General features: G+C 49.6%; 1 protein-coding gene across 1 annotated transcript; it reads right to left on the bottom strand.

Moving 5' to 3' along the window:
- Positions 1-2168: 2168 nt before the first annotated feature.
- Positions 2169-6870, bottom strand: LOC125544150 (cation/H(+) antiporter 20-like). The gene is made up of 3 exons (XM_048707737.1): positions 5493-6870; positions 2816-3781; positions 2169-2737 (listed from the first exon to the last, which is right to left on the bottom strand). The coding sequence occupies exons 1-3, from the start codon at positions 6699-6701 to the stop codon at positions 2360-2362; spliced, it is 2553 nt and encodes an 850-aa protein (XP_048563694.1). The 5' UTR covers positions 6702-6870; the 3' UTR covers positions 2169-2359.
- Positions 6871-12056: the final 5186 nt, after the last annotated feature.

Genomic DNA, 12056 nt, shown 5'->3' on the forward strand with positions numbered 1-12056 from the left:
GTACCAACGTACGTGAGCCTCGATCAGAACTAACGCGCCCTGATCGGGGGCGCCCAAAAACCAACTCAGGTTTTGGATCCCCTGTTGCCAGCGCCATATTAAAAGGGATACGGGAGAGAGCTGGCCACCTACGAGATCACAATTCACGTAAAGTTTACTCTCCTCCCGATATTCTCTCACCCCATCCGATCAGGGGGAGTGCTGCAGCGACGGGAAGACCTAAGCCAGCCGCCACCGCTGTCCCTGGGAAGTGCCGGTGGCGCCCTGAAGGAATCAGGACGTCGAGGAGAACCTCTACTTCGACTGCCGTGACATGTAATGATCCCCTAAACCCTTCTCTGTTCATGTTTTTAGGTGATCTAGATGCAATCAGTTCCTGCTAATGACATCCAGAGATGCATAATTTTCCAACACTAAGTAGCTGCAACATACTTATATCTGAGGCTTTCCAAGATGTGTACCAGTATACGTACGTGTGCGGTGCAAGGTTACCGAAGACTACTCAATGGAATAATCAAACCAGGACACATGCATGCAGCATGGACGGCAATGGAATAATCAAATAATCTACACAACGAAAATTGGGAGAGGAGAAAAAGACTGCCCGATTGGTGCTAAATTATCCTTGTTCGACTTGAAGCTATAGATTCTTTTACTTGTGAGAGAGAGTAGTAGACGCACTCACACACACATAACCATGCGCACCACACGAGTACGCGCGTCTTTAGGGCTGCAAACGAGTTGAGTTCGAGCAAGTTGGATTAGGCTCAGCTCAACTCATACTAAAATACGAGCGAGTTCAAATTAAGCGAAGCTCAAGGTCAAGCCGTAGAAAGTAGCTCGTCCCTAGTTTGTAACGATCTCAAGCTAGTTTTGAATTAAATAAGATGATTTTTTTCTGGAATAATTAAGGCAAATTTCCACACGAGATAGGCCACAACATAAAAAATTACTACAAATTTCGACTTATTCTTTCTCAACTGAAGATAAGATATCATGGACGAACTTGCAAGAAAAGAAAATAAAGGTGCAACTGCTCTTGAACTTTGGCAAAAATAACAAGATATTCAACATACCACTGAACATGCACCATATTGAGGCTAAATTTTCTTCGCTGTTAATTAAGCTTCCATGTTTGTTAGTAAGTAAAATGGCGAAAAATTCGCACACAACATATATAATAATAAACTAACCATTTCTTTGTAATAAACATGAAAAATATTTAATATACTTATATGATATCGAGCTATCGAGTTCAAACTGAGCGAGCCAATACTGTCTCAAGATCAGCTCATTTCTTGATCGAGCTACATAAAGTGCTCATACTAAGCTCATTTCCTTTCGAGTCGATCTTGAGTCGAGCTAAAATACGAGTCGATCTCAAGCAGCTCACGAGCCTCGAGCTTTTCTTACAGCCCTACGCGTCTTACACATATGCTAGGAAATATTGAAGGCACAACTGTCTTTCCATTCCAGCGAATTCTACTAATAAGGATTAAACCCGAGTAGGTGGAAACTAACGAAGAAATTACCCATAGAATGGTTTTGAAACTTGTACAGTTTACCTGTAGGGACTGTCAAAACCTTGTGGATGTAGCTAGGTAGAAATGCCATCAAATGATAATCGCAAAAAATCATCGAAGAAAATATGACTACATATGTCCTATCAAAAATTAGCATGATAAAAAACTGTATCTTACGTTCTATTAATGAAAAAATGTATATCATTATATTATTTGATGTTTTTTCAAAGTCACTTTAAAGCAAGCAAATTGTTTTGGGTCTGTCGAGAACCTCGAAATATGAATCACTTCGAAAAATTAATTCATTCATTTTTGGTGGTTTTGCTTCTTTAAAGTTTCTAAGAAACGTATTGGGAAAATATGAAAGTGGGAGTGTTCTGGATTGGGAACCTGCAAAATTTTAACGAAAAATATGGCAATTTAATTTTGTACAAGAAAATATTTGGGGAGTCTATTTTATCTCTTCTTCCCGTTTTGTTTTATGAATTTTTTGCACGTTGTAATTTTCTAGCTTTCCTTACACACTTGTTTTCTTTTTCACATGCATTCGGAGAGTCACTGCAGTCACTTACCAACTGCCTGCTAACTTGGTGAGATATTGCTGCCTGATAACTTAAACAATAATTTTCAATTTGCTATTTGGTGTTCTTGAAAAATTGCTTATAGTTATTGGTGAGAAATTTTGCGTGTTAACTTATTAACCATTTAATTACACGTGAGGTAACACCAAACTCACTAAGATACACACAAGTCATGTCATCATCATCATCCTAGGTGGAGTAGTAAGTAGAAATAAGGCGCCGCTTGATCCGGAGCAGAGCAGTTTCGATGCACTCCTACGGCTCGGCCACGTCGTCCTTGCCGTGCTCACCGTCGTGGGGTTGCCCGTCGATCTGGACGACGGACACCGGCACCTCATCGGCGTTCACGTCGTGCTGCTGCACCACGAGCACCGAGGATGCCACGCCGTGCCCTGCCGACGCGAGCGTGTCGCCGATAGGTCCCAGCTCCGGGTGCTCTGCCGGACGGACGGCCAGCTCGGCCACCATCGCCGACGGCAGCCGCCCCCTGCCGGCCACCACCAGCCCGTACTCCCGGCTCTTGCCGATCGCCACCACCTCCTCGATCACGTTGCCGGCCACCACACGCTCCTCGAACCGCACCGTGTCGCCCATTCTCTGCCGGAACTCGCCCACCGCCGCCTCGTCCAGCTCCTGCGCGCGCACACCGTAGTCAAATCAATACGAGGAGTTCAACAATGCCGCCATTAATGGTAATAAAATGTTTGTTACCTTCTCCTTGTGGCCGTTGACGACGGCGGTGGAGAAGGTGTAGCTCTTCTCGGCGTTCCTGGCGTCGGTCGGGCGCAGCGTGACCTCTGCGTGCTCCTCGCTGCCGGCCTTGCCGTCGAGGAAGCGCACCACGGTGAGCTGCACGCCGGGGTGCTCCGCCATCCTCCCGGCGAGCTCGAGGGCCTCCCGATCGTCGGGCCCGCCAAAGAACAGGACGCACACGCCGTGCGCGACCTGCTCGGAGCTCACCTGCTCGCCTCCACCAAAGCTGCGGTCGACGAGGACGGCGACGGAGCATGGCGCCTCCCGCAGGATCCTCCGGTTCACGGCGCGCCACTCGGGCCCGAGGTTCTCGACCTCGTCGCCGCCGCCGTGGCCGGCGTGCTGGCGCTTGTGGAAGGGCAGGACGATGAGGGAGACGCGCTTGTCCTCGGCGACGGCGGCGACGTCGTCGTGCATGGTGTGGAGCGCGGAGACGGCGGTCATGGGGCGGACGTGGACGTGGCCGAGCTGCGCGTAGGTGCCGAAGGCGACGTCGACCTGGTCGTCGCCGCGGCGGTAGGGGCGGAGGAAGGGGAGGCCGTTGCGGCGCGCGGCGCGGGCCATGAGGATGGAGGAGGTGCGCTCGGTGAGCTCGACCATGCGGAGGATGTAGAGCTTGACGAGGCGGCGCGGCTGCGTGTGGCCCCGGATGGTCTCGATGAGGTTGATGAGCGCCGGCACGTCGTGGCCGCCGTGGATGCACGCCAGCACGCGCAGCTCCATGGCGTTGGCGCCCGCGGCGCCGCCAGCAGCGGAGGACGGGGAGGACGGCGCCGAGGTGGGGCCGTGGAGCTTGCGCGGGTGCAGGCGGCGGCGGCCCGTGGCGCGCGCCGGCTTGTAGATGGCCATGACGGTGGGCGTTGTGATGAAGGTGGTGACCAGCGCCATGAGCACCAGGATCGCGAACGTCTCCTCGTTCAACACCTGCAACCAGACCAACATGAACAGACGCAAGTTTTGGTTGAATTTCTGCAAAATCCGTATACCTGAAAAAGCTCTCACACAAACGAACATCCGATCATCTTTAGAGTATAATTAGCACAATCTTTAGAGTATAAATCTGATCATCTTTCTATTTACAGCTTATGACAAAATTAAGAAAAATATATTGTAAACTTTTTTTTTTGCGAATCAAAATTGCAAACTATAGCATTCTGTGTTCTGTAAAACGAAGTAAAAAAATAAAAACAAATGAGGTAGAAACATGATCGAATCTTTCCGCACAAAAAAGGAAGAAACATGGTCGAATATTTATGTTTGACTTGAGAGTGTTTGTGTTGACTTTGATGGGCCAAAATGAATAATGCATAGCGTAGACATTTCGTCGGATCGCGCCGCGCAGCGCAGTGCATGATGCGGCACGTGGTGGGCGTGAGCGACTCGTGGGCGTCTACGCCACTGCGGACCCACGTGTCAGCCACTCAAACGGTTGCTCTACTTGCATGAGCGATTCAAACGGTCATTCATCTGGACTTTGCAGCCATGCACGCAGGGTCAACTAAGCAAGTGATTAACCACTCAAGGATTATTAGTCATGTAAAATCACATGCGTAATTTTTGGACTTTGAAGTTTTTGTTCATTCCACTACTAGTTTCTACTTAGTACACCATGCAAAGTGCACCGTCATCATGTATTCATGTTAGCGGACTATAATACTACAGGGCTGTTTGGTTTGAGATTAAGTTTGCGTACCACATCTAAGGTTAGGCAAGTTTAACTTACTTGAATGGATGTTTGGTTCAAGCTACACCTTAGGCAAGTCACATTAAAGCACACATCACATACACTTAAAAAATATGGCAAGATTCTTTTAGACATGCCAACTTATGGTTCTCATTTTAAAAAACTAACCTTAGACAAGTGTGACAATATTGTATGACAAAGTGTGGCATGGTTAGACCTAAAACCAAACAGGCCCTACGTATGTGAGAAGGTTTTGGATCGGGAGAGATTGTTCATTCCGCTACAAGTTTCTAATGCAAAGTGCATGATGCGCCACGTGATGGCACGGGACGCATGCTCCAAGCTGCGTGCATGAGCGACTCGTGGGCATCTACGTCACTGCAGAGTGCAGACCCACGTGTCAGACTCACAAACGGTTGCTCTACGTGCATGCTGAAGGAACGCTCTGGAGCACTTCATTTGGACTTTGCAGCCGTCAAATTTCAGCAAGTGATTAATCACTGACTCACTCACTCACTCACGGAACAAGGTGTAATTTTTGGACTCTTCATGTGCTACCACTGACTTCGTTGCCCTAGAAGAAATGAGAGCAAACTGCCATGGCAGAGCAGAATCTAGAAAGGTATAGTACGTAGCATAGAGATGATCCATCTATTCTCTCCCATGTTTCAAGTGACTACCAACAGAGAGATAGACAGAGACGAATCTAGGAAGAGGAAGCAGCAGCAGCAGGTGACTCCTGCTTTTGTCCTCACGAGACCAGACGGCCGGATAGCCATTCTTTTGGCTCTCTTCACGTCTACGCACGTACACGTATACGTACCAGCACGCAAAGAAATAACCAAAATACATAAATTATACGCAGAAAGACATGTATATATACGACGTCGTGCTGGCCGGTGATGTGTAGTGTGTACGTACCGGCCGCACGCAGTAAGTAGGTAGACGTACCTTGCGCTCCCTGCCGATGTTGAGGACGATGAGCTCGACGAGGCCCTTGGTGTTCATGAGCACGCCCAGCACGATGGCCTCCTTGGCCCCCATCCCGCACGCCATGGCCACCGCGAACGTGCCCATGATCTTCCCCGCGCACGCCGTCACGATGATCAGCGCCAGGATGCCCAGCGCGCCGCCGCCGCGGATGGTGGCCACGTCCGTCTTGAGCCCGCTCGACGCGAAATACAATGGTAGAAGCAGCTCCGACACCAGGTCCTCCACGCGCTCCGTCACGCGGCCGGCGAACCCGCCGTCCTTGGGCACCGTGAGCCCGAACACGAAGGCGCCGAAGATGGCGTGGATGCCGATCATGTCGGTGGCGAGGCCGGACGCGAGGACGCCCGCGAGCGTGAAGGCCACCCACACGGCGGATCCCCCGCCGCCTCCTGAGTCCGACCGCCGCGCCACCCACGACATGAGCGGCTTCACGGCCAGCATCCACACGGCCACGAACGCGGCGCCCGAGAGGAGCACCCAGAGGGACGTCACCGGGCTGCGCCGGTCGTCCCCGCTGCCGGAGATGGCCACGGCGAGGGCCAGCAGCACCCACGCCGCCACGTCGTTGAACGCGGCGGCCGCGAGCGCCGTCTCCCCGATGGCCGTGGTGAGCAGCTTGAGCTCGGCGAGGATGCGCGCGAGCACGGGGAACGCGGTGATGGACATGGCGACGCCCATGAAGACCAGGAACGGCGCGTAGCCGGCCTCGTCCGCCCCAGGGATGGCGCGGCGGATGACGAAGGCGACCCCGACCCCGCACGCGAACGGGAGGGAGATGCCCGCGGCGGCGATGGCGAAGGCGCGGCGGCCGCTGCGGCGGACGGAGCGGAGGTCGAGCTCGAGCCCCACGAGGAAGAGGAAGAAGAGGAGGCCGAGGCTGGCGACGGACTCGAGCACCGGCGCGCTCCAGGGCGGGAAGAGCGCGCGGAGGTAGGGTTTGTTACGGCCGAGCGCGGAGGGGCCGAGCAGGATGCCGGCCACGATCTCGGCGATCACCTTGGGCTGGCGGAGCGGGCGGAGGAGGAGGGCCAGGACGCGGCTGAGGAGCAGGATGAGCAGCGTCTGCAGGATGAGCAGCGGGAAGGCGAAGTGGAGCGGGTCGTCGCCCTGCCACATCCCGTTCGACGACGTCTTCACCGCCGCCATCTCCGCCGACGACACAGACATGGCTGGCTCCTTCGTTTCTCGTTGGTTCCCGCGAAGGCGGAGGCGGTTCAAATCGTGCACGGGAGAGCGGGTGGGGTCGTGGTGGTGTCTCGTAGTGCCGTGGGGAGCGGAAAAGGAGAGGAAGCGGCGCGGGGGGCTCGTGATGCACAGGAGAAGAAGAAGAAGACACTCTCTGCTTTGGCTCTGCTCCGCATGTGAAGCGGTGAACTGGTGATGGTGACTGCTTACGAGTGAACAAAGTGCACTGAATTGATTGCTTATGTTCGATTTGAGCCCAGCATACTACATTCATTCCGCACATAGCACCAAGGCTGAGTCAAATTTATATGTTTGGTGAACAAAGCGCAATGTACAGTTACGATCTTGGATGTGTCTGAAAAGAAACGCCGACCCTCAACCCGCCCTCAACCGTCCCGATCGTGCGGTCCGGACGTGTTTTGCAATCCACGGGTCTGTGATAGACACAATTGTTTTGGCAAACTGGAAACAAAGTGGGGGAGTGGGGTTTGCGAGGCATCCGGAGCGCTGCATCGTCCGCGTCTCGCAACTATGGCCAATCCAAAACCCTCCTCTCTGGCCCGCGTGCTTTCCAGTCCAACGCCAATTGCCCGCATTCATGCCGCTGGGAGAGCGGCCGCTCCGCCATGACGCCTGCTCAGAGCGGACGCGACTTCTCACTGTCGGTCGAGAGAGCGCCGCTCGCTGCATGCCTGGCTGAACACGTGTCCTTGCCGCGTTCAAACGGTTACAAATTGCCCGCCTACCTCTAGTAAACATGCGCATGTGTTGAAAAACATACTCCGGTCACACGTCCTTTCGGGAGCCGGTCGACATTAAACACAACGCCGACTGGCTTCTCGCATCCGGATCATATTTAAACGAGGTCAGATGCCGGGCAAGAACCGCTTCACACCTCCATTTCCCATCCCCTGGGTGCACCATATTCTTCACATTCTTCATGGCATCCGGCGAGTAGGAAGAGGAGTTCTCCGGCATAAATGCTGACTGGATGGCCTGCTGAGCCTGCCGGATACGAGCCAGACAAGTCGCTGCTCCACCTCCCTCGTCGCTCCAGGCCATTAGTACCATGGGCGAGACTGCGGGCTGGCGTGCGGCACAACAAGTGACCGCTCCAAGCCGACGCGTGGTTCAGCAACTAGCCGCTCCAAGCTAGCTCACGAAGGAGTGGTGAGTTGCTCCAGGCCGACACGTGAGGGAGCACAGCGGCATGGGTATCATGACTTCCCTGGACGAGGTCATGTGGTACCGCTCCTTCCCCATCCATGGCAGCGTCATCCACTGTCAACATTCACGGAATCACATCCTGCCGTCAGAGAAAGAAGCCGACCTTGCGGAGATCGACCAAGTGGCCAACACATCCATGACCACTGCCGATAGCGAGGAAAAGTAGACCATGGGAGGCCACCGCCTATTGGGACCCACGAAGGCCACCGCCGCTGCGTCGCCAATGAGCACAGTCGATGTCTTGCCCGCTTCGTAGTCCATCGTCGTCCCCCACCCCAAAAACCAACCCTGATTCGTGTTTCATGGGCATGGAGGCCACTCTTGCCCTTCCACTAAAGCATATCCGTCTGGGGCTCAAGGCAGTCCGATGAGCGGGCTGCTGGACATAGGAAAGACAAACCGTGGGAGTGGAGATCCGCCGCGACCAGTCATAGACTAATTTTAGCCTAGTCTCATATAGTTGTTAGGTAAAATATGTCCAGAATGTAAATGTTGCTGTCTGGTTTGTATGAATATCATCTGGTTTGCATGAATTTTGTCTGATTCGTTGAAAGAGTAATTGAAATGTATGCGGATAGCGTTGAATGTCCGCCCCCCGCATTTGTGTGTGGGGACTAGCCCCTCCGGTCCATGGGCGAATACGATCTCCGTTTTATGGGACAGCGTTGGAAATGCCCTAACACACTAGTCTTGTGATTGGTACGAAGATGAACTGTCACATCTTTCAGTAAATTTTGCAGTCCTTAACTCCCGAAAATTCAAAGTTTTTATAGTTCTTTGGGTAAACTTAGAAGATAGAAAGTCATTTATAAACATTAGCCTAAAAAGAAAGCAGTAGACCATATATATATATTGATGGAGGGAGTCCGTATTTTCCTCTTCTTAATGAAATGCAACACTCCTGACGGTATCTAAAAGAAATCCTTATTAGAATTTTCACGCTATGGGAAGACGGTGGCTTCTCAATTTTTCCTAGCATATGTGTAAGACACACGTGCTCGTGTGTTGTGTGTGGTTGTGTGGGTTTACTACTCTCTATCTCTACCTCTACGTAATAACGAAGCACGCAGGGTTGTTTGTCGCACCAATTTGCAAAAAAGCCCCTGCATTTTCATGAAATCAATTCGTAGTTCAGATTTAAGTCACACCGAACCGTTATTTTACAGTTTTTCAGAAAACCCTGACTTTTTAGGTATTCCATCCGTGGATCATATTTAAGTCAAATAAATGCTTTTCTAAACCATCCATATCTTTTAAACCGTAACTTCGATTTAAACATGTTATATATGAAATTTGATTAGAAAAATATGTAGAATATGAATATAAGATTATTTAACCTGTTAAGTATTTATAAATATTATTTTGGAAGATATTTAATTCAAACAAATGGTTTTCTAAATTATACGTATCTTTTAAACCGTAACTCCGATTTTAATATGTTATATATGAAATTTGATTAGAACAATGTGTGAAATCTGTATATGATGTTAATTTTACCTGTTAAATATTGTTTTGGAAGCAAACTTATAACTATAGCGCACGATCCATTTTTCTTTCATACATGCGGCGATCCGGATTGCAAATAAACACCCACTATAATCATATAGGGAAAAGAAAACATCGAAAACTACACATGCATACCTCTGAATACGTCGCAGGGGAAAACAACAGATTTCTCATCGCGAGTGTGAGAGAAAGCGAGAGAGAGGGAGAGGGAGGAGAGAGGGAGAGAGAGACGTCTTAGGGTTAACCACATTCTAACACGTTTTGGTTTGTGTGAACACTAAGGCCACCGCCGGCGAGGGTGAGAAGAAGGATAAGCGGCAACACAACTATGACGCATTGCTAAAATAAAGAAGATGGACCTATTGTGGCTTGAGTGATGGTTGTTCGGTTAAGAATGTGTTGTGTTTTTTCTCCCGTTGCAACGCACGGGCTCTTTTGCTATTCAAAAGTAAAAGAATTTTAGACAACAACTTTTACGCGATGTGGTTGTGTGGTTGCTGTATCAAAAGTAAAAGCATAGAAATTCATCTCATGCAAGGATTTAGCACCATTCAGGCAACAACTTTTTTCTCGTGTCCCAACTTGTTGCTGTATGGATTATTTGATTATTTCCATTCCCGCCCATTGCATGCATGTGGCTGCCCATGGGTAGTGGTCAGAATATTATGTCCCTAGTTATATCATCAATTTTTCAGATGACATAAATAGCCATCTTGAAAAGTTATTTTTTTGCGGTTATTAGTTATGGCATTCCTTCCTTGCTACATCCATAAAGCTCTTTGGATTTGTGGAGTACATACAGGATAATTTCGTAACTTTTCAAGATAATTGAAACCCTATCATTATGAAATAAAACTCCTATTTACCTAAAAAAAACTTTTCAAGGCAGCTACCCGGGTTCAGTCCTTAGAATTCACATGGTATGGAATGATGGTACGAGCAAATGCTTTGCTCGCGGGAGCCGAATTGAATATTTTCCTACAGCATGGGTACTACTATCTCTCAATAATAAAATAATTCATAGAGCTTAGTGTTAAAGTCAAACAAGGACAATAGTTCACGGTTCAATTTCCTTTATAACCTAGATTGGCTTAACGAAGCCAGAATCAAACACCTCAAATATCATTGTATGTTATTTCCCGTGTAGATTATTCGATGCTGAATTTCTATTGCCGTCCTCCATGCTGAATGCACGTGGCCTAGCGGTGGGCACCTGTCAGAATATCATTGTAGGTTACTGGTAGAGTGGTAGTCTTCGGTTATCCATGCACCGCACACGTAGTACGTTTGTGCACACAGATATACTGGTATGTTGCGGCTAGTTAGGGTTAGGCCAGTCCCTCGCATGTACGGTTACGTTCGCACACTTCTCCAACCTTCGGACTGAAGAGTGAAAAACACACTGACAACCCGGCCTTACAATCAAGACGCCTACACACATGTGCCGCTGTAGCTCACCGACTCATTGACCTGAGCTTCCTGCACCGCCGTACGTACGTGTGCCGTGTATGCATGTCATCAACCACCTGACGCCGGTTGATCTGGACCACTCGTCGATCCATCGGCGGTCATCTGGTCATCATCATCGCACCTCCATTTCTTCTAAGAGCAACTCCAACAGCGCACCTCCGTTCCATTCCAGTTCTAAGAGCAACTCCAACAGCTATCGTAAACCTCAAATAACTAGCGCTTACAAAAAGTTGGGGCAAAAAGTTAGTATCCAGTAGCTTTCCTAATTACGATTCGTTAACAGGTTCCCATAAAAACATCCATTTCTTTCGGCAACTATGGGAAGAAAGTCCTTCGCGTATAATTTTGGTGGGCTACAATCCCATGAGCTTTCATGCTCGGGGCAAAATTGGCAAATTTGACCTTAAAACGAAAGTATTTCATAAACTAAACTGTTTTAGAAAATATTTCACACTGCTCGGACTCCCCCGTGTTGGCCCTGCGCCACACCGTCGTCGACGCCACCATGCTGCCTCACCATCGCTGCTACCTCGCCGCCATGCCGCGCCACGCCTGAGGCGCCACACCTCGCCGCGTCACCGTGCCCAGCCGTTGGCCCTGCACTACTGCGTGGCCGCACCTCCGTGTCACAGACTTGCAGGCCCTAGACTATTAGCTAGGCTTGTTTAGTGGAAAATTGAAAGAAAAATACAGGAAGAAGTTCATGGGAACTGAGAAAAGTAGTTGATGGTCAACTTCCCATAAATTATACAGTCATTCCGTAAAACCGCTTTTATGGAAGATTTTTACAAGAGTTTTTGGAGTTGTTCTAAGTTCTAATGTATCCTCAAAAGAAAAAAAATTCCAAGTTTCTAATCAATCAATGCCTCCATGGTTAGCTTTTCTCCATTGACTTCGTATTCTTAAAAAAAGACATGTGTCTTACGTGTTTCTCGACTTTATGCCGTTGCTAGCTAGCCCTGGCTATATAGTAAGCAATCAGATAGATTTTTACGGGAATCAGTCAGATAGACCTACATAGTTAACTGATCACTTGTCGGAAACTCTGTCTGGATCGTTCCTTGTGGCGAATTATTGTACTGGAAGCGAGGAATTGGAGCGGTGGCGGTAGGTGCTAACGTACACCGTCCGTTC

The sequence above is a fragment of the Triticum urartu genome, chromosome 1 (genome assembly GCF_003073215.2).
Source record: "Triticum urartu cultivar G1812 chromosome 1, Tu2.1, whole genome shotgun sequence".
NCBI classification, from domain to species: domain Eukaryota; kingdom Viridiplantae; phylum Streptophyta; class Magnoliopsida; order Poales; family Poaceae; genus Triticum; species Triticum urartu.

What these genes read in the sequence shown, in the direction of transcription:
- LOC125544150 (XM_048707737.1), bottom strand. Translation starts at nt 6,701, where the DNA reads ATGTCTGTGTCGTCGGCGGAGATGGCGGCGGTGAAGACGTCGTCGAAC. An exon ending in ACATCGGCAGGGAGCGCAAG is followed by an intron (nt 3,782 to 5,492) that starts GTACGTCTACCT and finishes GTCTGGTTGCAG; the next exon opens with GTGTTGAACGAGGAGACGTT. An exon ending in TCAACGGCCACAAGGAGAAG is followed by an intron (nt 2,738 to 2,815) that starts GTAACAAACATT and finishes GTGCGCGCGCAG; the next exon opens with GAGCTGGACGAGGCGGCGGT.